At 35.3% G+C, this 25,513-nt stretch overlaps 4 protein-coding genes and 1 long non-coding RNA gene across 5 annotated transcripts in view; 2 read left to right on the top strand and 3 right to left on the bottom strand.

Moving 5' to 3' along the window:
• The first annotated feature begins 2,642 nt into the window (after nucleotides 1-2,642).
• Nucleotides 2,643-25,513, top strand: part of LOC138139030 (centrosomal protein of 162 kDa) — a 51,764-nt gene continuing 28,893 nt past the window's right edge. The window contains exon 1 of the mRNA XM_069059185.1: nucleotides 2,643-3,607. Within this exon, the coding sequence (XP_068915286.1) occupies nucleotides 2,915-3,607 (693 nt within the window). The 5' untranslated portion in view covers nucleotides 2,643-2,914. The remainder of the gene's footprint in view (nucleotides 3,608-25,513) is intronic.
• On the bottom strand, nucleotides 4,279-6,659 carry LOC138139035 (retinol-binding protein pinta-like). The gene is made up of 6 exons (XM_069059194.1): nucleotides 6,306-6,659; nucleotides 5,273-5,417; nucleotides 4,964-5,213; nucleotides 4,798-4,908; nucleotides 4,642-4,744; nucleotides 4,279-4,590 (listed from the first exon to the last, which is right to left on the bottom strand). The coding sequence occupies exons 1-6, from the start codon at nucleotides 6,445-6,447 to the stop codon at nucleotides 4,424-4,426; spliced, it is 918 nt and encodes a 305-aa protein (XP_068915295.1). The 5' UTR covers nucleotides 6,448-6,659; the 3' UTR covers nucleotides 4,279-4,423.
• On the bottom strand, nucleotides 10,188-11,957 carry LOC138139036 (retinol-binding protein pinta-like). Its single transcript, XM_069059195.1, has 6 exons — nucleotides 11,713-11,957; nucleotides 11,394-11,538; nucleotides 10,800-11,049; nucleotides 10,638-10,748; nucleotides 10,483-10,585; nucleotides 10,188-10,430 (listed from the first exon to the last, which is right to left on the bottom strand). The coding sequence occupies exons 1-6, from the start codon at nucleotides 11,852-11,854 to the stop codon at nucleotides 10,270-10,272; spliced, it is 912 nt and encodes a 303-aa protein (XP_068915296.1). The 5' UTR covers nucleotides 11,855-11,957; the 3' UTR covers nucleotides 10,188-10,269.
• On the bottom strand, nucleotides 13,288-14,959 carry LOC138139037 (retinol-binding protein pinta-like). The gene is made up of 6 exons (XM_069059197.1): nucleotides 14,818-14,959; nucleotides 14,623-14,767; nucleotides 13,865-14,114; nucleotides 13,701-13,811; nucleotides 13,547-13,649; nucleotides 13,288-13,494 (listed from the first exon to the last, which is right to left on the bottom strand). The coding sequence occupies exons 1-6, from the start codon at nucleotides 14,957-14,959 to the stop codon at nucleotides 13,340-13,342; spliced, it is 906 nt and encodes a 301-aa protein (XP_068915298.1). The 3' UTR covers nucleotides 13,288-13,339.
• LOC138139038 (uncharacterized) lies at nucleotides 15,787-16,577 on the top strand. The gene is made up of 2 exons (XR_011162187.1): nucleotides 15,787-15,928; nucleotides 15,980-16,577. It is a non-coding gene; the product is annotated as an uncharacterized lncRNA (long non-coding RNA).

Below are 25,513 nucleotides of genomic sequence, written 5' to 3'. Positions count from 1 at the left end.
GAAACAACAAACAAGAGAAAAATGAACCAACCGTTGAATTTCCTCATAAATGTGTCGGACAACTATATTAGATTTCAATTATAAAACAAACTTGATTTACGAACTACACACTTACCAAGAGTGTTACAAAACATTCAGTGTTTGTAAATCGCTTAGGTACTTTGTACGTTTCAATTTTTCTGAAATGTTTATTTGACCGCCGCCAATACACAAATCGCTCTTGATGTTCACTATGTTTGTTTTGTACTTTTAAACTTTATCTGACAAGAACCGTTGAAAAAATAATTTTTCTCCCTACCGGTTAGAAATGTAGGCTGTGGATACCTCATTTGAGGTGAGAAAATTCAACTTTCTCGCTAAGGTAAGAAAGTTAATCATGAAATGTTTATGGTAAAACTGTACCAAAATACAAATGTCAAAAGTGTCAAAAGTGAAATAAGTTATTGATAAATGAAAGCCAATTCAATGAAGTAAGTTGGTAGGTCAATCATATAATCTGGAAAATAAACAGATAAGCTAGGTAGGTAGATTACTTTACCCTGTTTATATCAAATTTTCGAACAAACCTCAAATCTTCAAATGCGATGACAAGTTAATTAAACAAATAACACAGCCTACTATTCAATTCTCAAAATTTTCGTTTTAATCACGAATATAACCATCTTTTTTGACTTTTTTCAACAAAGTTGTGCCGGTAGGGAAAAAAATTGTATTCAAACCTTGTTAAGAAAGTGTCCTTGCAGACCTTAGGCACTTACAAACCTCGTCTACGACTCGGTTTATAATCTTTGCCTGCGGTCTGCAAGAAACCACTTTCTTACCTTGGTTTAAAATATACTATTAATTAACCTTCATGTTCATTTGCATTTATGGAAATGCAAACAAATTTTTTATTAGTGTAGCCAACCAAGAAATACGGTAATTGTTCACTTGAACTACTTCTGGAATTTTCGCGTTTTTTCTGGCTAGACAGCCTCAGGACGTCCTCCTACATCGTTTCCCACCAGTCAAACCTTGTGCAAATGAAAATTTTCCTTACCCTTTAGTTATACATACTAAGACTTGGCACGACCTTGACGCGACCTTGAAACACAACAAGAGAGAAAAAAAAGGCATTTGCACAAGGTTTGAATGGTGGGACACGATCTAGGAGGACGCCCTGAGGCTGCCTAGCCAGAAAAAACGCGAAAATTCCAGAAGTAGTTAAAGTGAACAATTACCAAAAATACTTTTGGACATATAACTATTACTTGCAAAATTATGTCTATACTGGAAAAGTTATCATTTATCAACAATCTATTGCGCTACTGCAGGTGTAGAGCTAATCAACAATTACTCACATTGTTTATCTTTTGTAGGCTGATCCTAATGTGGAAGCTACAGTGTTCATAGAAGATTTCCAAGGTTCCTATAACGGATACAGATCGAAAGTTTACCCGGATTGGTATGTCGGTATTAAAAAATCCGGATGTATAAAAAATGGTAATCGGGCAGGATGGGGTCAAAAGGCTGTGAAGTTCCTACCAAGGAAAAAATCGTTTTCCGATTAGTACTATTGTCAGTATTATAATATTTATTATATGTATGTACCTACCTACATCTACGATCTGCTAAGAATAAACATTTTCGTAGAACGAATTATTCTTACCTTTTTATTTCTTCTTAACTTTTAGACTTCTTGAATGGAGGAAGATACTCACTAATATGAAGTGCAAATTTTTAAATCACAAAACTGAGTAACTATGACCTAATTTTAATTTGAAACAATAATTATTAGGTAGTTTTTCAATAAAGAATTTTTGTAACATGAAGTAGGTACCTAGGTACTACTGCTCATCAGAAGCATTACTAAAAAGAGAATATTTTCTAAGTCTTCTTAATGAAATTGTTTACTCAGAAGCTTCATTTCTAGTTGGTTGTGTAACACTGGAAGATATAAAATGGTTTGAATGTGATCAAGTAGGTACATTCAAACCACTTTGACCACAGATTGCTCATTAGAAATTGCAAGTTTAAAGTCGATGTTCCAATCGGCAATCTTTATAAAAATTTACAAGAATGCATTGTCTTATTCAGCGATTACAAATCTACGAGGAAAACCTGAAGGACGTTTAATTTTTTCACAGAAAAAAGATCCTTACTAATCGTAATCAAGCACTTTTATTGAATCGTTACACACTTAATTTCGGATGAATATGGTTAGATTTGTATTTCATGTTTTTTTTTTGAATAAAATGAATTCTTTTCCGATTTTTTATTACTATTTCGTAATTACCTAGCGCAAATGAATGTTTTTTGTGAAAATCGAAGCTTTAAGCTGGATTAGAATGTTGTGAGAATATGAGTCGGAGTGAAGGATAAATCGAAGAATCTACATCTATTTACATGTTCAAATGTAAATGTGATAATCTGTGATAGGTATTTTGGGGGTCATTCACGAAACTCGGATAATTTGCAAATCGAAACGGCAAATACAATGCTTCAACCAGTCATGATTATCTGAAATTCTTTGACGTATGTGACCCACTGTACACCACTTCTGAGTAGGAACAACATCCGATGAACTACTTTATAGTATGACATAAGTGTCCTTGTAAGAAGCAAGAAATTTTGAAACTTTAGATATTTTGGCGTTGAATGAGGAGATATCTCGTCATTCAACAATTTTCATCGTGGAATTCCTGACAACCTTTGTTATTTTTGTCGTAAATTTTAAAAATGTGAAAAGTGTTGGGGATATTGGGGGCGTGTTGGTTATAACCATGCTGGCAGCAGTGGCAGCCCTGAAATTTCAAACAATCGGTAAACAGCTGTCAGCTGTCAAATTGTGTAAACAGTTTGGGCGAAATTAAAAAATTGTTTAATCGTTTTCACACGAACCTAGTCGTTAACACTAAGGATAATCAATATAATCATGGAAACCAAACCCTCTTCCACCTTTTGGTGGCTGAAGAACGCAAACAAAGACTCAACAAAAGAGGAAAATGCGAACAATCTCTACGTCCCCCGACTAGACCTGGACATCTCGAGCTCTTTAGCCGAATTCCTCGAAAAGGAACAAAACGTCTTGAACAGCAACCGCGAGGATCCTACCGAAGTGGACGTGGGGAGCATAATCGAAGAGATCAACAGAGTCGCCGCGCAAAGTCCTCTAGGACCCTACGAACACTCCACTGAAGAGCGCAGCATCGATGACATCATGAGGGAGGCCGAACGCATCTACATGGAGAGTTCCAAGAGTTTCGAGCAGTTGAGTCAACGGTCGAAGACCTCACAGAACCTGACAGAACTGAATTCCAACATTTCCAAAGACTCCACTCCAACGCCGAAGAGTGTCAGTCCTCTTCCGCACGACGACAGTGAAAGTGAGACGTACAGTGACGATTTCAGTGATCAAGACAGTAAAGTGCAGTCGATTCCGTCTCCCACGTTGAATGAACCAGTGCAAGTTGAAGATCCAAAAAGTGTGGAGCCTGCACCTGTCGAAGTGGACGTGAAGAATGAGGAAATTGCGGAGTACGAGGAGAAGATTTTGATGAAGGAAGAGTTGATAAAGACGCTCGAGCAAGAGAATAAGCAGTTGAGGGAGGACATTCGAGCTGTCAGGGTAAGTTTTTTTTTTGCAAATTACCCAATTAAATCATCTTTTGCTGTTACTACTAAGTTCCAAAGTAGTTTTTGTGTAGGTCTACGACTTTTGAGTTTGTAGTCAAAGATTAAAAAAAAATCTTAAAAAATTCCTAATATTTTGAATATTTTTTTGAAAATTATTTTGAATTTTTTTGACTATTCAATTCACCTGTTATTTTTCAAATATTAACCAATAAAAGAGCAGACATGTACTTTCGTAGTCTAGCAACAGAAAATTCCAGCGAATATTCCACTCGTGAAAATATAACTGACTATTCCACTAGTGGTCGAGGCGAATATTTTAAACAAACCTTGATTATTATTTTTATTCAAAGAAATTATTACTTTCTTACGAAGTTAACTGAGCAATGAAATCATGTGTAACGCAGATTTGCGAACTAGCTTTGAAAATTTTTATTTTAATCATTGATTTGGTTCATTGAATAGTCTGTTGAATACAACTCGTAGTCAAAGATAGTAGAATATTTTTCCGATGGTATCACTTATGGTCATTACGCTTTTGAACACCATTCGTGCTACGCACTCATGGTGTTCATAAAGCCAATGACCATTCGTGATACCACCACAAAAATATTCGACAATCTTTGACTACTCGTGGTATTATAACTGATAATTTATAATGTAATGCATGCAGAATGTTTATTTATTTTTTGCAAAAAAACTTGAATTTGTCTCTAACTAGATCTAGCACTTAACTAAACCTACCACCTAACTAAACCGCTGTTAACTGCGACATAACTTAGTATTTAATTCAACCCATCCCTGGTATTAGTTAATCGATTTGTAATTTTTTGAAAGTACCATCGACTCCGAATACTCCTTGGTCCTTTGTTTTGAGGTCCAACGGGCGCAACTCTTCCAAAGACGTGCCCAACAAAATATTTTCGTAATTTTTCACAAAAAAATCCTTATGATTCGTGATCACTTCGTCCCATTTTTCTGCAAAAATAACGACGAAACATAGTGATTCTACATTTTCACAAAAATTACTCAGCAGATCTGGACTGCTGTCCAAAGTGCCGCCATATTCTTTTGGTAAACACTCTTTCGCTACTACGCTGTGTAAAGACGTTATGTCCTTATGAATCGTCACCTAAAAGTACAATCACTTGAAAGTTAGTAGTTTTACATTTGTTTTTTTTTTACCCTTTCGTAGATTTTGGCTCTCAAAATAACTCTCAACATTGCCATGATTTTATTCACAAATGTTGAGCAATTTATGAACTCATATCCGAAGATTCTGCACGAGTAGGTCCTCTAAAATGAATAGGAATTGATTAAGAAACGCAAAGTTTAACGGTTCAGTCTAAACCTCGACGAGTGTTGCCAATTGTGCAAAAGCTGAAACGTCCCATTTTAGTGTATGTTTGAGGGTGCAAAGTTCCATGTCATAAATAAACCGGGTTCCAATTGAGTAATCGTACTGCAAACATAGTTCTTGGATGGCTAAATGATGTTTTATAAAGTCAGGGGTGTTATAGCGATTCGGATCGGTCTCTGCAATTTTAATGATGACCACCCTTGTCAAATTTGGGGTCAGTTTCGGTATGGGAAGGCAGAAACTGAAATTTAAGAGGAGGACACGAAACAAATTGTATGTTTTTTTTTTTTTAAGTTTTACGTCGTTTCTCGTGACGGAATTGTGTTTTCCATATTTTGAAAGAGGTCTTTGAGGTGACCACGCAAGGAGTAGTAGTTGTCCAACTTCTGCTTGGTCCGTTCCACCCGAAATTTATTTCTCATTAGAATTTTTTCGATGAAGTCATCTGAAATGTACAAAAATTGGTGAAATTTTTAGTCCATAAGAGGTTGAGAGCGTGAACAAGTGCCTAACTTGTTTTAGAAGGACCTTAATTTTACGCCACTAAGCACGCAAAGGGGTCGCACAAGAATGATATGACGAGAAAGGGCCCAGAAAAAGGTTTGTGAAACGGTTGGAATGTCATAATTTGTAATTAATTTCGGTTAAATAAGTTGATTTTTGAAATGGACATAAGTTTGTTTACGTTGACTGTAGCTACTTATCTTTTCGTGTTCGTTTCCTGAGATGCATAACCGGCAAAGTGGTCTATAACTAAATATATAAACTTTCCCGGTTATATACCTAACTTGACATCTGTCAAAGATAACCTCAAAATTTACAATTAATTAATGTTTTTTAAGACTTTGCCCAAACGAACACGAAAAACGTTATTCGATATTCGTGCCCTGTCAGTTTTCAGGTATTCGGCCTATTTTTCATCACTCGGTTAACACCTCGTGCTTCAAACTTCGGCCTCATACCTAAAAAGTTATCTGACAGCGCTACTCATATGAAAATAACTATTGTTTTACGATGCTCCAATAATTGACAGGGAATAGCTTAATACAACAGTTTAGACAAAGGCGAGCTTTTGGAAAGACTTTCAACTAAAAATTCAACTTTACATTCGCGAGCAAAGCCGTAGGATGTTTTTGAATAAATCCGAACTGAAACACAAATTGTAATTTGCACAGACATACATTGTAGAGCTGTTACTGACACTCGCAAGACATCCTAACGTCGTTCTCTATTTTTGAATATCTTTGAATACAAACAAAATAATTTGATTTGGGATTTAAAAAGTGAAACTTGTCCAAGAGGGAGGTTTGAAATGTTTAATTAAAATGCAAACCTGTCATATCGTAGGGTAGATGGGGTTGCTTTTCTTTCCATTCTTTGATTATTGTGACGTCTCTTTTTATTTCGTCCTCATTAAGGTTGAAGTAGTCGCGAATTTTCTTTTTTTCTTCAGGAGTTACCGCCAATAAATCCATTTTCACGTTTCTACCAAAATATGGATGTTTCAGGGAGCACCTGCTATTTTACAATGTCGAGACTTGGTGAACGTCAAATGTAATAATGAGAAGTGTTGGTTGCGCTTAATTAATTTCTTTACCCCACAAACACCATCAACAGCAATTTTATTCGATTTAATTGAATTAAACTTTTGTAAACATAATTATTACATAATAGTATATTATTACATGAGCAAGTAAAGAAGGTTTTTATCCACGAAAATGAAGGTTGTAGCACAAGCCGCAGGCGCGTGCTGTAATCATTTGAGTGGATAAAAACCTTTTTGGCCTCCTGTGATGGAAACTTTGCAAATACGCACTGTTCACGTCACATGAAACTTTGTTTTTACGGCAGCTGTGCGATGGTGAATTTTTCCCGCATACTATGCGGCAAAGTAAATAATCCTTGCTTTTAAACTTTAGAAACGTAGAAGTAATACACAATTTTAAATTCATGAAGCTGAGTTTTAGGAGAACAATATGTATACATTTTAAATTCAATTAGTTTTAGAAAATAAAATCTAAAAGAAATCAAAATAGCAACGCCAGCTGTCGGTTCTACCTTACATTTGACAATTCTTGGGTGCGTTCCATTAAAATTCGAAAAATAGTAATTGTTTTTAACATTTTAAATTAAAAAGCGTCGGCCAAAAAGCATTATACATACCTTGTGTGTGAAACATTTTGCAACGCTCAGTTTATGAAACACTCCGCTGCGCGTCGTGTTTCAAATGAAACTTAGCGCTGCAAAATGTAACTTCCCACACTCGACTGTAAATAGCTATCGTGAAACTGTTTTCGGTGTCACAAAATGCTCATTGTGAGACCGAAGTAGAAAAAAATCTTTTTGTAATTTATATTTTATCGTTCACTATATCGAAAACATAAATCCTAGTACGCTGCCTTGAGCTAATCCGAAAATAAATCGAGCCATAGACCGATGATTTTTTTTTGCTCTCTGTTTCTTATATTTTTGCTTTAATAACATCAAATTAATAGAATAGTACAGAGTACACAATCGTAATTACATTTTTTAAAGAGAAGAAAATAATTTAAATTGAACTTGACCCGAAACGGGAAATTTATTTTGTTCAGGTTTTATAAAATAATAGTAATAAGTAATAACACAAGTTTATTGATGACGCTTCTGTCACCTGACAGTGAACATTTTTCATTTCAGGTGAATATTGTCTAGTCGATTGTTATGTTTTTACATTTTGGTAAGTTTTTTTATCACTGCGATTTTTCACTATGTACGGTCGGTGGACAAATAAAACTGGGACACTTAAAATTTAATCTATGTAAATCAGACCATTGAATTGTCAATATATTTGTCAGTATCTATAGAATATGTCATACGAAAGTTAACCTATTTGTGACAAAGCCGTATTTAAACGATGCAAATTAGTAAATTTTGACTTATGTGATTGTCATTTTTGTCCCAGTTTTATTTGTCCATCGACTGTACCTACTTCGTTCCATTTCTCGGCCAATGCAAGCATTGAAAAACTTATTTGTTGTTTTCTCACTCTACACGCCTTTGGTTGGTTGTTGATAAGACAACAGTCCAAAATATAGGACCCTTCGGGAATTTATTTAAATTGAGATGATCTAAACAAGTATCGAGTGTTTAAAAAATTCGTGGTCAAGCTGGTCGATCGTTTGACGTTAACTTCAGCTATACAGTGAGTTTTTTTAAGACTGGCCATAGGGTTTTACATGCTAATTTTTCAACCCTCTGTTAACTTTTGTCCTCATGAAAATATTCAACCCAGTTTTGTAGTAAAGTTGTGGGATATGATAATGTATTGAAACAATTTCAATTTAATAACCAGAAGCAAGGAATAAGTTAGCAAAAAGACATTTTTTTAATTCCGTTTGTTCCAATTTTAAATTTTCAGTAGGTTAAAATTTCACCTGACATTTCTAATTTTGATATGTATTGATTGTGTGATTGCTTAACTGCCTCTGGAACCCATTTTGAACATTTCATTTAATTTTTACTGAAGTAAAGAACCTTGTTATAACATAAATAATGAATCTATCGTTATTAAATGTAAAATATTATTGTTCACACTATTTTTTGCAAATAACATTTTATTTGTAAATTGTCTATTACAACCATTTAGGTATTACAAAATGAAGTAAATGAGGGGGTTGAAAAATTAGCATGTAAAACCCTCTGGCCAGCCTTAAAAAACGCACTGTATAACCTCGCTTTGTTCGTCATTTAACGTAACTGAAATAATCGTGTCACGAAAATTTTCGTTGCTTTTTCGATGAGTAAATGACGCATGACATCTATGATTTGACAACTTATTAAATTACACCACACGTCAACGCAAACAAAAGCAAGCACTAGGCCACTTGGCCACAGTTTCTTTGAACGCTCTTTATAATCTGTAAGAACTCCTTTGCACGGAATTCACTGGAATTGTGCTAAAATAAATTATTATTTACTGTTTCCAGTATTGTTAAATAATTTTTTTTGTTCGACACTGTTAGAATTTGAGAATTTTCTCCTATGTGAACGGATTTTGATAAATGTCACGACTTGTCAAAAAGAAACGTCAAGCTAATTTTAAAGATTTTAAGCGATTTGGAGCCTTTAAGGAGCTCGTCGAACAAAAAAACGTATTCAACTCGTTCGTGTGTCAATTGGGCTTTTTTGGCACTCGTGGGCCTTTAAAACGCGAGTGAAACGAGGCCCACTCGTGCCAAAAAACCCCAATTTACACAAGAACTTGTCAAATAAACTACTATTATTTTTTCTGCGGCAATTAATTTAGAAAAGATGTTCTTGTGTGAATGAGAAACTAAAAAAGTTCATAAATTTGAAGATGATGTCCTTCTCCAAGTGACGGTGAAGTTTTATTTTGCAATATATGTATCAATATACAGTGTGAACATAAAGTTTGGGACAAAATTCATAATGGCATTATGTGATGTTTTCAGGAAAATCGCTCGTACAGGTCAATTTTATTTTGAAAAATGCCAACCTGTGACCTGCAACTTGTTTAAATGACGGCACTGGTTTTTCCGCAATGACCTCATCACCAATTTTTTTAAATGACAACTCTTACTTTTTTCTTCTCTTTTTGATAGACATTTCTCTTACCTAAACGATGAATGAAAAAAATTGGTACCTTACATAACAATTTTTTTGAGAAAATGACAATTTTTATTTAAAAAATTTAATTTAATTTTTAGTATATATTTTTTTTGTATGGGATTATTTAAAATAGCAGATTTATTTTAATAGACCAAACATTAGAAGATTTACAGCAGAAAATTCGCGCTGAAATGGAACGAAAAGCCCTGACATTATTGAGCGCAGTGTACAAAGTGTCGGTAAGTGCCAAATAGTTGGCCGGGATTAATTTCAACATTTGCGTTAAATTTTATTGTTAACGTTAGATGTTTGTTTGAATTTATTTGAGATCAATTAAAATTTTTTCCATTAAAAATTAAATTGAAGTAAAATTTTCCATTTTCTCAAAAAAATTGTTATGTAAGGTACCAATTTTTTTTTATTCATCGTTTAGGTAGTAGGAAGGTCTATCAAAAATAGAAGAAAAAATGGGGGTTGTCATTTAAAAAAAATGATGGTGACATCATTGTGCAAAAACTAATGAGGTCACTTTTTATTTTTGTTAAATGCACGATATTAAAATATTTAGTTTAAAAAAAATGACTTCAATTTCTCTTCGACTATACTTTACTCGTCGCTTAACCACCACAACTTATTTTTATTTAATTACTTTATTTTTATTCATTTCATTAAACCCCCCCAAGCATGAATTAATCGATTTGTAATTTCCTGAAAGTACCATCCACTCCGAACCCTCCCTGGTCGTTGACGTCCAATGGGCGCAGCTCTTCCAAGGACGTGCTCAAGAGAACATTTTTATAATTTTTTACGAAAAACTCGTGATGATTCTTCATCATTTCGTCCCATTTTTCTGCAAAAAAAAAAGATCAAATGCAATCAGTCCATATTCTCCTGAAGATTACTTATTAAATCTGGAATGTTTTCCATGGTGCCGCCATATTCTTTTGGTAAACACTCTTTCGGTATAACCTTGTGTACAGATGCCATATCTTCATGAATCGTCACCTAAAAATACAACCACTTTAACGTGAATCGAGTTTTACACATAATTTTTTACTTTTTCGTAGATCTTCGCCCTCATCACAACTTTCAATACTGCTATGATTTTGTTCAGAAACGTGGAGCAATTGATAAACTCAAATCCGAGAATTCGACAGGAGTAGGACCTCTAAATGAAAGTTAAGAAATCTGAAGTTTAATTATTTAGTTTGGTTTGTACCTCTATGTATGTCATAAATTTTGCCAAAGTTATGGGATTCCATTTCAGTGTATGTTTCAAAACGGTACCTTCAAAATCATAAACAAATCTGGTTCCGATTGAATAATCGTGTCGCAGACACAATTCTTCAATTGCAAAATGAAGTTTTATGAAATTAGGGATGCTGTATCGATCCGGATCTGTGTCTAGAAATTTTACGATAACTATTCGTTCTAAACTTGGAGTTAGTTTCGGCATGGGGAGGCACGTGCTGAAATTTAAGAGAGATTTCATAAAAAATATATCTTTTTTTTGCATATCGTAATTAAAGTGGCACTTTTTTACACGCAAAATCGTAGTGAAAGTAACACTTTTTTACACGAAAAATCGTAGTGAATGTAGTACTTTTTTGCATCATTTTATTACATCTCCTTGGAGATGATTGTCAAAGCAAATTTCCCAACTTTTTTCGATGTGCAAAAAAATAGTGTGTACAACACGTTATGAAAGTCTCTTTTTTTCACTTATTTGCTTGATTAACTCAATCAATCTGCAAATTCGTAAAAAAAGTATGACTTTCATAACTAATTGTACAAATAACTATTTAACTCGTACTTTACTTGTTGCGATGGAATTATGTTTTCCATATTTTCAATGAGGTCTTTGAGGTACCAACGTAAGGAAAAATAGTTGTCCAGTTTCTGTTTGGTCCGTTCCATTCGGACTTTATTTCTTAGTAGCACTATCTCGATGAATTCGTCTGAAATATGAGTATACACGAATTAGTAACATTTTTACTCCTTGTGCATTTTTTTTGTATGTTGTAATTTTAATTTATATAGGAAAACAATGTAGAGTTACTACCGAGACTTGCAAGACATCCCAATGTCCTCATCCTAATGGGAGGTTTGAAATATCTAATTAAAATGCAAACCTGTCACATCGTAGGGTAGATGAGGTTGTTTCTCTTTCCAGGATTTGATCCGTTCAACGTCTTCTTTTATTTGATCCTCGCTGAGGTTGTAGTACTCACGAATTCTCTTTTTTTCGTCGGGAGTTACCATCAACAAGTCCATTTTTGTGTTTCTACACGGTTATTAAGTGTACACAGTTTCGACTTGCGTTTTGTGCGAAGGGACGAAGGCAAAGTGGGACAGCAACTCAGCAAGTGATATTTCATAGGATAATTATGGAAGAAAGTTTAACCTGAAATGTACCAATGAGAACTGCTTTCGTTGCGTTTAATTAATTATGGTTGACGGTACAGACAGGACAAGAACATAAACACGTGTCGTGTGATTTACTTGAGTTCAATTAATTATTCAAAAATTGAATAGCAGAAATCTTAGTAGGCTACCTTGAGGTAGAAAGCCCAGTTAAAAAGTTTCCGTGGTCGTGGTTATTTTGGATTTTAGATTCTTAAAACTAATTGATAAAAATTTGCTTGTAATTTAATTTAATTTCAAACCGTTATAGCTTTAGCAATTTTGAAGTAAGCATAATTATACAGATACTATCATAAATACAGGGTGATTTGTAATAGGTGTAAAAAACTTTGACATCGTGTTCGGGAAGTCATTTTAAGAAAAAAGTTATATGAATATACATAGGTCCTATTTGGTTTATTTACAGAACTACATGAGATTTAAATTTTATTGAAATTATTTATTAAAGTGCAATTTTGAAATCTAGTAGCCATGGAAATAAACAACATAATTTCTGAAACAATTGTAACTAGTTGATAGTTGTCAAAATAAATGAGTTTAGTGTAGCTGAACATGCAGATATTATTTATCTGTATGGGTATTGCGATGGTAACGGTTTTCAGGCGTCTAGATACTCTAGGTAGTATTTCCTGATATATAGACGTTTTATTGCTTGGCCCCCAAGATCTCACTACTTAAACCCCTGGGATTTTTTCTTTGGGGCCAGTTGAAACAACTGGTTTACAATGTCGAAAGAAAAACACGTGAACAATTACTTGACCAAATAGCAAATAAATTTAATGAAATTCGTCAAGATGATGCAACAATAGCGCTTGTTTACCACTCGATGGTTCCCAGGTGCCATGCTTGCATTCGAGCCTAAGGAGGACATTTTAAACAATTTTTATATGCAATATTTTTCTGTCAGTCATTTATTTTTCTATTTCAATAAAATTTAAATCTGATATAGTTTTGTAAATAAACAAAATAGGACCTATGCTTATATAACATTTTGTTCTTAAAATGACTTCCTGGACACGATGTCAAAGTTTTTTACACCTATTATAAATCACCCTGTACATCGTCATGTCGTGTGATCAACAAAATTTGCAATCGTGTTAACCTTGTGGATGAAACCGATTGATGGATTAATTGTGGCGTCTAAAGTTACCTCATTTGAAGTTTTTACCATAATTAATTTTAGCTAAAAATTGCTTGCCTTTTCAAGTCTTGACCCATTCGAAGTCCTCTTTTATTTGATCTTCGATGAGGTTGTACTAATCCAATAAAATAAATTAAGAATGTAGTAATGAAAAATATTTATTTGTACTCCTATTACAAAAACAGTGGATATGCTCAATCGATTGCCAATTTTTTGAAAGTCCCATCGACTCCGAAAGCTCCGTATTTCTCGTCTGTCATGTCCACTGGACGCAGATGCTCCAAGGAAACGCTTTCATAACTTTTCTCGAGATAATCCTTATGACTTTCTATTGCTTTATCCCATTTCTCTGCAAATGTAAGTCACAGTTAAATCAAAAGGCAAAGTTATTTGCAAATTACTCAATAAATCCGGTATAGTTCCCACTGTGCCGCCATACTCACTGGTTAGGTACTCTTTCGGTACTACCTTATAAAGAGATTCCAAATTTTCATGTATCATTATCTAAAAGTACAATTTTTTTACGTTATATTATTTTTATTAATTTATTTTTACCCTATCGTAGAGTTTGGGTCTAAGGGCGAGTTTAAATATTGCCATCATTTTATTTGCGAACGATGGTAGATTAAGACACTCTAACCCGACGATTCGAGACGAATAAGCTTTCTAAAATCGGTAAAAATCAACAGAGAATGACGAATTTTTAGTACATTTAATACTTCAACAAGTGTGCTTAATCTTGTCAGGATTAGAGGATTCCATTTCATCATGTGTCTGAGGGTAACGCCTTTGGCGTCGTAAATAATTCTAGTTCCGACATCGTGGTCGTATAATAGACGCACTTCTTGCACAGCTATGGTAAATTTCACGAGATCGATGACTTCGTAATGGTCTGGATCAGCGTCCATTATTTTTACTATTACCAGTCTTTCTAAATTCGGTGTTAGTTTTGGTAGAGGAAGGTATGTGCTAAAGTGGAAAATAATAAATTAATTTGGTTTTAAATCAATCCCTGGAATTATTCATTTAATGTCAAGTCCGCTGAATGTGCTTTCAAAGCAAAGAGGTGTAGAAACACCATTTTAGAAGTGATAAAGGAAAAGAAACAAATCGAATAGAAATCATATAAATAACTAAGTATAAAATAATAATAGTCGTGATAAAATTTTCATGTACCGAACAAGCACTTGGGTGTTCTTGTTTGATTTTTTTTTTCAGAAAACTTTAAATATAACGTTCTTGGCCTAAGTATTAAACGAGTTGCCATACGTAGGGAAAGGTGGTAGAATGATGTTTTGAAGAAAGCATGTTTTTCATATAAAAATAGCTTTCAATAATCCTATTAATTTTAATTAATTGATAAAAAGAGGACGTTTATGGTGTTAATTAAATTTGCAATAAACAAGTTCACATCATCATGGACTAGTTTTATAATTTATATTTGTGCAGAAAATATTTAAATGCAATAATACTTTACGTGGCTTCTTGTGACGGGATCACCTTTTCCAAATTTTGAATAAGGTCTTTGTAGAGGCCTCGAAGGGAATAATAGTTGTCCAATTTGTGTTTGGTCCGTTCCACTCGAAACTTGTTTCTTAGTAAAATTTTCTCGATCAAATCATCTAAAATAAAAAGTCATCTGAAATGGTGTGAAAACTAAAAAAATCTTCACCTGTCAGTGTGTCCGGCAAGTGAGGTTGTTTCTCTTTCCAAGATTTGATCATCATGACGTCTTCTTTTATTTCTTTCTCGTCCACGTTGTAGTACTCATGAATTTTCTTCTTTTCTTCCGGTGTTACTAACAGCAAGTCCATTTTCAAATGTTTCTGCGCGTGACGTAATTACAGTGAGTTTAGTTTACTTTGAAATGAAGTTTTATCCTAACTTTCGTAGCATGCAAGATTATCGTGTGTACTTACATTTCAGATAGAATCTTCTCTTCGAAACACAAGATTCGTTTTGACTTTAATAAATGTTAATGTTGCAATATGCATATAATGTAGATTTTTACGACGGGAATCTGGTTATGTAAATTAGAAGAAAAAAGAAGTGGCTCTGAACCTTGTTTTAGTTGTTTATAACACAATCGAATTAGTGTTTGTCCTTGCTCTAATCAAATACTCGGTTAATATGTTATGAGGAGCAAAAATGAAGTTTTATGTGCTGCGGCTGGTAGATTGGCTGCCGAACGCAGTGAGGGATTTCCTCTACCGAACCCTCGCCCACACACGGAGAAGATTTTCCCCAAGGAAATCCTGAAGGAAAAAACCATGAGGATTTTCTCCAGGTTCAAATTCAAGTCAACACACTAGTTCTGTGTTGACTATTGGTGGTTGTTGGTTGTTCTCGTGTTTTTGCAAATTGTTTTCATCGTGTTGCATGGGAGCGCTTGTCACCCTTGGTTTTTCGCCCAACATACCTCTTCAGGAATCGTTGGTTGCCTACAAAATTCCCTCTTTTGCTAGCGCGAAGACGAGCGCGCGCGCGACTCCTTCGAGAATATTCCATCTTATCAGGAGAATCTTCACTCACGTTTTTTCCTCTTCTGAATCTACCGTGCCACGTGCCTTTGCGGACCGTTTCGTTCGAGTGAAATCAATTTATTACCTGGTGCCAGGGATCTTCTTATTCGTCGAAACCTTGTGGATGGTGTGCTGTATCGTCTCCGTGTGGAAAATTTGAGCGCACCCTTCCAACTCCGCTTAGGGAGGATTTTGGTCCAAACGCTAAGGCTCGTGACGCAATCGAAGTAGACTTCTGCGAGGCATTTCCCTTGCCTGAGGGTATAGGTGAGTCTCCATGTAGACAATGTGCTACCCGTAGTACTCCTCTAGGGAATCCTCCATCTCCACCCCCTAGACTTCGACCCCAACCGTCTTACGTCGAGGTCAAGAGAAAACCGTGCGTCGGGCTCATCGTCGACGCGCCCGAGACCTCTGTGGCTCCAGTCTCGTCTCTAGAACCGTCAGCTCCGCTCAAAGGACTTTGCCACCACATCCCCGAACGACTGGGAAAGGACACGCTCCTCTACGGCCCCTGAGCGCGGACTGCTCCTGGAGACCGGCAAGCCACCCCTCTTATTCGACTCAATTTCATTTTATCTAACCTTTTTTTAACATCTTATTAACCATATCATAATTTACAAACTAACTCAATCTAGCAAGTGAAATAGCTCACTTACTTTTGTTATATAAAATATATCACATTATAACCTTGTTAACATCTCCGCGTAGACATCAGCGAGATTCGCTTGTTGTAAAGCTCTGCGGAAATAGCTATTTCGGCCGGATTGCTGGAACCGAGTTTCCACCCCTTTTTATTGTACATTTCTATATTTATATTTATATCAATTCACATTTATATATTTACCAATTCATATATTTATCATTATCATTATTTACAGTCATTTCAATTATATTCAATTTTCACTTACATAGTGTGTATCAATACTACCCCCCTCAGCTCGCCCGTCTGTATTTTTTTGGTTTCGCCTGTTTGAATAGCGCCTAGGTCCAGCCACGTCCACTTTGTGCGTTTCTTTTCGTTCTCGCGAACTTCAAACACCTCTCCTGGCCAGGTCAGCAGGCTACTTGCGGGGCCTGCTACCAAAAGAACCCTCGACTTCGCCGCAAGTGGCGCCCTGAGATCGAGCTAGCCCAAGTATTGTGCCCTCTGGCCAGTTTGAACCGTGGCACGCTTTCGCCAGAAAAGACGCAAAAGAGGTGTATGGTGCAAGGATTGGCTTTGAAGAGAAGCGTGTATTCCCACGAGAATCTAATTACTGAACTGGAGGTTTTCCCGAAAGATTTCCACAATTATCTGAGGATGGACCACCATACTAATTTACATCTCCTTTCATTAGTCACCCCTTTTATCGCTAAAGAAGATATGGTTTTGACAACACATACACGCGGCAAAAGACTGGGAAAATCCGGCCTCAAGGAGGAAAAATAACTGATTTTTGTTCGGGATTTTTGTATCTCCCCCACCCACCCCGGCCTCAAGGACGCCGTCTCAAACGTTGAGGAATTCTTCAAGGCTTGGACTGTTCAGGCTGAACCTTGAGCAAATCCCGTGTATGGCTATCTTAACAGTGTTGTTCACTCGTTCACTGTTTTTATTTAATTTGGTGTAATTCCTATCGTGCTGCCGTACTTCTCGGTAGGTACTACCTTATGAAGAAATTCCAGATTGTCATGTGTCGTTACCATGCCTGCATGGTTACCTTTCTGCTTGTGTTAAAAGTCCCTGTTTTTTACCCTTTCGTAGATCTTTGCTCTCAGCACAGCTCTCAATATTGCCATGACTTTATTTAGAAGTGGTGAGCAATTGATAAATTCCATTCCGAGGATTCGACAGGAGTAGGACCGCTAAATGGAAGTTAAGAAACTAAAGTTTAATGGTTTAGTTTAATTTATATCTCGACGAGTGTCAGAAATTTTGCCACAACTAAAGGATTCCATTTTAGTGTATGTTTTAATGTGGTACCTTCAAGGTCCCAAATGAATCGGGTTCCGATTGAATAATCGTAGTGCAAACATGATTCTTGAAGAAGCAAACTCACTTTTACAAAGTCGAGCACGTTATATGGATCCGGATCGGTGTTCAGAAGTTTTAGAAGGACCACCCTTTCCAAATTTGGAGTTAGTTTCAACATCGGAAGGCACATGCTACAATTTAAAAGTAATGTGTGGGAAAAATGTGATTGTTTTAAATGTCTTACGGTATTTCTTGGGATGGAATTATGTTTTCCATATTTTGAAAGAGATCTTTGAAGTGACCACGTAAAGAATAATAGTTGTCCAGTTTCTGTTTGGTCCGTTCCACGCGGAATTTATTTCTTAGTAGAACTTTCTTGATGAAGTCATCTGAAATATGCAAACATTTTTGAAATTTTTATTCCTGTTAAATAATTAAAAACATATTGTGGCGTTATGTTCGAAGGACCAGTAATAAATGCAACTATTTTAGATGCAGACGTTTATTTTTGGACTGTTTGTCTTATTACAAACGACTCAAGCGACTGCTTACAAGTTACAAGTCGGGGGTGAGATGGAGGTGAGCGATGAGGGTGGTTACCCCCCTCTCTAAATAGGCGTCAACACATATTGATATAAAAAAATATAAATGACGAACAAGAAATAATAATTTCAATGACAAGAGATTAAAGTGCATCTTTTTATTTGTTTATTTTATACTATCCGGTAGATGTTCATCATCAAGGTGAGTTATAACAGTATCAGAGCCGGAAAGTGTCACTAAGCAACATTTACCGGACTGTTTTATTTTTATCCATCAAATCTGACATTGAAAAGTGAAAAAGTCAAAAAATATTCAGTCTAAAAAAACAATAGCAACGGCCGTTGCCACAGGAGAAAGGTGATGCTATTTTCACAGAATAATGTGATTTTTTAATTTTTGAAATAAAATTATGATGCACAAGAGACTTCCAGTATGAAATAATAGTACGTATATTAAAACATGAGTTTTATAAAACTTATATTAAGATACGAGTCAGATTTGCAGCACGACTGCTACAAGCAGGAGTGCCTGTAAATGACGAGTGCTCTTTAATTTTATAAAACGATTTTTTTATGCTGTTTTTTCTAATTTGCATATTTAATACATGTTTTTTTTACAAATACATAAAATCAATTTTGGTAATTTAGGGAATTTTGTGACAGTTGATGACACATTTATTTCATGGTTAATATTTAAAGTAAAATTCTAAATTTGAATCTAGACTAAACGTAATTGTCATTTTTCGCAAGTGAAATTGTAATTAAAGATGAATTATCGAGAAATGCGGCAAATAGCAGAGAATACCTGAGTTAATTTGCTGCCGGCAATGTGTGTTACCAACTGAAAATAGTTCCTAGATTTCGGATGTGTTAATAGCTTATTAACAGAGCTTTGTTAAAACAGCAAATTAGAAAATACATTACGATGTACATCCGGTAGTACTTGTAACCTACCGGACTTATAACGTAAATTACCATTTAAATTTTCAATTAAAATGCAAAACTTCTTGCAAACCTGTGATGTCGTAGGGTAGATGAGCTTGCTTCTCTTTCTTCGCTAACATTGTAGTACTCGCGAACTTTCTTTTTCTCTTCAGCAGTTACCATCAACATATCCATTTTTTTTTTCGTTTCTGCAAAAATCTACATTATTATTTTAAATAGATACAGTACAACTTCGACAATTCGGACATACTCTAGATCGGACACTCCAATAGTAGTCCAGTCAATAGAGACATAAAAATGGCTCCACCTTGCAAAAGGTACAGAAAAGTTTATACTTGGCAGGTATCTTTTATTAGGCATGTTATTAATATTGCCGAGTTTGCGACCTTGGGGGGTTGCGGCTCGCCCCGCCATACTGGAGAATAGGGGTGGAAAATCACATTTATCTATCTAAGATAGAGGTATCTCGCACGGATAAGGAAATAATCGCAAAAATGTGATTTTGCACCCCTATTCTCCAGTATGACGGGGCGAGCGGCAACCCCCCAAGGTCGCAAACTCAACAATATTAATAATATGCCTGATAGAAGATACCTGCCAAGTATAAACTTTTCTGTACCTTTTGCAAGGTAAAACTCCCTATTGATTGGACTATAGTTCGGACGCTCTCACGTTTCGGACATTTCTGATTTTTTACCTCTACAGTTCGGACAAAATATGGAGCAATCGGTTTTTAAGTGTTTGCAATTTGTTTTATTTTGTAATTTGGAGACTCTCTTGAAAGCTTGATACCGTTTTATATTTAATTCTGCAAGAATTCTCTCAGAATGGCTTCTGGAAATCTAAACGAGTGTTGATTTCCGAATGCACTCAGTATTTTCTTGCCTGCATTGATACATACATCTTATATCATGGCTCCAACAAAACGATACATACCATAAAACAATTACAACACTGATAAGTGTAAATTATAAAAGACTCTTGACAAAGGGTTAAGCATTCGACGAGTGAGTGAAAAGTTTAATGTTTCTACATCTACTATAGCTGATATAAAAAAAAATAAAGACACAATAAGACACTTCGTGTAGCTGTAGAAAAAAAATCAAGAAGAAGAGGACGAACATGATGATGAAGAGAGTGAAAATGGGGAAGTTTCTAGGATAAAACACTGTGACGCGATTAAAGCATTTTGGGTATGTATAAAATAGGCAGGAGAAAATCAACTACCCTTACAAGATATACTGTTGATGAAAAAGGTCGAAGAAAACGCCCAGAAGAAATATTTGCAAGCAGCTACTCAGAAAAAAACGGATGAATTTTTTAAGAGAACATAAAATGTACTCTTATCATCCTATTTTCTGTATAACTTTATCTTTCCTAATAAAAATATTAGTTTTTTTGTTATAAATTAGATTTAAAAAAACTCTTCGCTAATCCGGAAAACCCTTCAATCCGGACGGCCGGTGGCCGATATCTGTCCGGACTAGAGAAGTTGTACTGTATTCAAAAAATTCTATCATTGAGTGTACGCAGTCTACACTTGTGTACAGAAGACGTACAGGCAAAATAAAGTAACGAGGGTATTTTATATTATAATTATCTGGGTTTTGTAAACATCAACTGTACTAAGGAGGAGTATTTGTTAGGTTTAATTAACTAGTTCAAGGCACAAGCACAGAAAAAACCCACAGAAGGAAAGCGTCATTTTAATCGCTCAAAGTAACAAGGCAATACACAGTACAGAACCGGAATTACAGTTTCTAATCTAATGAAATAAATTTAAAAAGTATTAATGGAAAATATTTATTTATTGTAACACTACAAATACAGTGGATACTTTCAATCGATTGGCAATTTTTTAAAAGTTCCATCAACTCCAAATGGTCCGCATTTCTGTTTTTAGTAATGAAGCCAATTAATTAATCAAACATTTGATTAGCCGAAAAATCTAATACAAATGTCGTGCCGTAGGTATTTGACAATTTACATCGCTCCAACTAAACAGGCACTCGGCTTTGCCTCGTGCCTGAAACCTGGTTGTAGCGCTGTCAAAGACACTGTAATGATTTGAATACATTACTTTTTCCGTCAAATATTTGAACTTTCGCAAAACGGTAACAAATGTGGTCGTGATCGTCATCGAATCGGAGGAGCCCTACGTTGTGATTTTCTTTTGGCGGAAAAAAGGTTCGGAATGCAAACGGTGAGGGTTCCAGTTGGAAGAGTGCCGCAAATAAAACACAGATGTGAGGGACGCAAAATACCTTTTATTAAAAATGCCTGTAATAACTTCGATTAAAAAAAAAAGAAACGAATACAAAAAGACAGAAATTAAGTTAACGGAGTACAAGAAATTAACTAGTTGAGTACATTACAAAGATAAACGACAACATGAATGCAGCAATATTTAAAATAACAGAAAACGGGTAAATGACCGGCAAAAATGACAGGTTAAAGCTTGCAAAACAAGTGAACAAATTATGGTGCAGTTATTACAGACAGGGACGGATGAAAATCCCTCTTCAACAACCGTATCCCAGGTATTACTCATATTTTACAATTCGATTAATGGCAAAAACAATGTTTAATTTGGAACTACGCGGTCAAGGTACGCCATCTTGAAATCAAGCGACGTTTATAGATATTCGGGGTATTAATGAACGTCAGACTATTTCACCGACCAAGCAAGAGTGACAGAGCGTTTCGGGGTCGTACGATTAGCATTCCTAGACCGCATCCGCAAAGACCTAGGTCCGCCGTCCCCCAACCAACCGTTTCCGGACAAAACCCCGAAGTCTCTATAACCGTCGACGGAAGCTTCACGAAAACATCCCGACGCCGCTCCCGCAAAGACTAAGGTCCGCCCCCGCTAACGGCTCTAAATAACCGTAGCTTCCACAGAAATTTACTAAACAACCCCACGACTTCCTGATTGTCACCTAGCTCCCACAGGGGCGCACTTACAACATTTTACTTTAACTTTTCCGAAATCTAGCAACAACACGAAGGAAAAAAAAACCGAGTTTAATTCTATCGAACAAAGCGTAACATTAAACAATGAGAAAATCCAGCAAAACAAAGCGCAACATCAGACAATGATAAAATAAGCAAACAAAACGCAACATTAGACAAGGCTAACACAAGCAAAACAAAACGCAACATTAAACAATGAGGAAATAAACGAGAACAAAACGCGAAGTTAAATAACGATAAAATAAAAGCGCTTTAAAAAGGAATACAATACTCGCTGGCAATACTAAACAAAAAAATATCGCGGGTCGAGTGCCGTTAGAAAATGTTAGTGAAAGAAAAACAAAATGGACGCACGCGGTCCGGACGACGGCTACTAATTTTCGAAATTAACAAATTGTCAAAAATGAACCTCCCGGGAGAAACTTAGGGATAACGCTTAAAATTAACAAATGGACGCTTCTTAAAGAAACAGCATGCAACAAACTGAAATCTACAACATACCCTTACCACGTGGTCCTGGTCCCAAAAACCAAAACAAAAAGCCAACGAACGTGGAATAAATTACCCAGGTGAATGAAAACGTCGAATTCTTCACGGGGGTACAAATATCTACTCGGGACGGTAGTGAAATAGAGTCAGATTTAACTTACAAATTGGAGAAACTGGATCGCTCTTCGCAAGGTGTGTTTGTTTCGAAAAACCAAACAAAATTGACCTACCCCCTTCAACTACGCGCGCGAGATCCCGCTTTACCCCCGCTATATTTCCGCTCGCAGAGTTCACCACTCCCCAGGATTACCAACCCCATCCCTTAGTACCGAGTCTAGCCGCTAGTACTATGGCGCGCTCTCGTGGCGGTACCGGTAATAAAAATTTAAATTTTAAACTGGGTCACTACAACACCTACCGCACTTTAATGTAAATAACAGTGTTCACACGTTAACTAAATGAAATGAAATATTTTCATAATTTTATTGGCAAACGAGGGAAAGTTGAGACACTCCAATCCGGCGATTCGACATGAATAAGCTTTCTGAAATCAACGAAGATCAATTGAGAACGATTCCAACATAAGAGTTAGTACTTCAACGAGTGTATTGAATTTTGTTATAATTAGACGATTCCATTTTATTACGTGTGTGAGAGAAATGCCCTCGGCGTCAAAAATAGCTCGTATTGCAACACGGTTGTCGTACAGTAGACTTATTTGCTTTAAAATAATGGTACCTCTGACGATGTCCACCAGCTCGTAATGGTTGGGATCAATATCTCTTAATTTCACTATGATAACTCTTTCCAGATTCGTTGTTAAGTTGGGCATAGGAAGGTACGTGCTAATTATAATAGATCAGAAAATTTCTAAGAAGTTCCAGATGGTAATAATTTTGCACGAAAATGTTTATATTAATACCACGGTCAAAGTGCTTGTGACCACGAACGTTGCCAAATTTTAAAATCCAATAAGGAAAGAGGGATACATTACGTTGCTTCTTGCGATGGGACTATGCTTTCCAAATATTTTTTAATAAGCAGTGTTTGATTAACTCATCCGAAATCAGCAAAATACAAGATTTTTTTTTGCCAGAAATATTTAAAAACATTTACCTGTTAACGTGTCTGGCAGGTGAGGTTACTTCTCTTTCCACATCTTGATCAGTTCGATGTCTTCTTTTATTTGTTTCTCGTCCACGTTGTAGCACTCATGAATCTTCTTCTTTTCTTCCGGAGTTACAAGTAGCATGTCCATTGTCAAGTGGTTCTGCACGTAATACATTTGTATTTCACATTTCACATTTTTTTTGAAATTTCACATTATGAGGATTTTTTTTACATACTCTTACGGTATGCTTACACTCTAAGTATTAAAAAAACAAGCGAAACAGAGGTTTCAACAAGGTCAGGATATGTCTACCTGCTACATCGAATATAGTTAATCTAGTTATGCAAATTATGTAAGTTAATAATTTTGTTGATTTTGCACCAGAGGTCAACAAAAGCAACGAAAAGAATATGAAATGTTTTATTCATGTATTCATAATAAAATGATGAGTTCCATATTTTATCAATTATTTCCAATGGAAATCGCACGCCTGCAATAAACATCCAATAGAAAGCTTGCACTTTGTTGTCTTGGCAACAAGTAAAACTTTCGTAATTTTTTTTATTGTAGAGTTTATTTTCAATGTTTTCAATTTAAATTTTATAAGAGTATTTGATGCTATTATTCGCTCTGATGAATTACGCCACTCGCCCGCGGCTCGTGACACAAAATCTTTCTCACGAGTAATAGCCATCAATATCCGCTCATTCAATAATACAGGGTCGCTACAAAGTATGGCAACAGTTAAATATCTGGAGAATGGTTTCTCGGAAATCCTTGAGATTTGGTAAGGAGTTAAGAGCATTTAAATTCTATTCTTTCCAATTTTTTCAGTTTTATACCTTCATTTGTTTTCGAGATACAAGGCTAACTTGAATTTTTTTAAATGGCAACAGGGGTTAATTTTATGATTTTTGAAAAGAGATTTTTTTTTCTGAATCCAACGATGTATCACATGTAATAATAGTTTACATAAGAATGGTCAAATTTTTTTTTTAAATTTTAATTAAAAAATAAATAAACAATTATCTTTGAAAACAGTTTCTATTATTAATTTATTTATTACTTATTTATTTATTATAAAAATGCCTTATTTAAGTGAAACCGAGCGGATAGAAGTTCTAATGATGATTCGATATGGTGACAGGAGATGAAGCTGTGCTGAAGTGATGACACTTTTGATGACACACAAAAAATGAAACGGTCATTATGTGATACAGTGTTGAATTAAAAAAAACACTCTTTATCATGAAATTAACCCCTGTTGCCATTTAAAAAAATTCTAGTTAGCTTTGTATCTCGAAAACAAATGATGGTATAAAACTGAAAAAATTGCAAAGAATAGAATTCAAATGCTCTTAACTCCATACCAAATCTCAAGGATTTCCAAGAAATCATTCTCGAGATATTTAACTGTTGCCATACTTTGTAGCGACCCTGTATACTATTGTCGTTGGTATTATATACCAAGTAATGTTGATTGAAATTAGTCAAGCCGAGAAAATTTAGTAGAGAACTTGTTTTAGTATCTACATACAAACTAAAAGCATTTTTTTCTCGAAAGATAAACTTCAAGAACAACTTGAAAAATATAGTTTTCAGAACAAAATTTTAGCAAATTGATTTCCTATTTTTCACCAAAGATATTGTCATTTTGCGTTTTCATGTATATGTAGAATTAAGTATTTTTCACGAATATTATCAGAAACATCAGAAATTCTAATTTTGGGACGCAGCGAATTCACTTCACGAACTTCGTATAACTGGGACAACTTATTTTTTGCAATTTGCTTAAAGTTGCTGTAATTTTCACATTTCAAAGGCAAGCG

Source organism: Tenebrio molitor, chromosome 9, assembly GCF_963966145.1.
Source record: "Tenebrio molitor chromosome 9, icTenMoli1.1, whole genome shotgun sequence".
NCBI lineage: Eukaryota > Metazoa > Arthropoda > Insecta > Coleoptera > Tenebrionidae > Tenebrio > Tenebrio molitor.
This window is presented reverse-complemented; position numbering and strand designations above follow the sequence as displayed.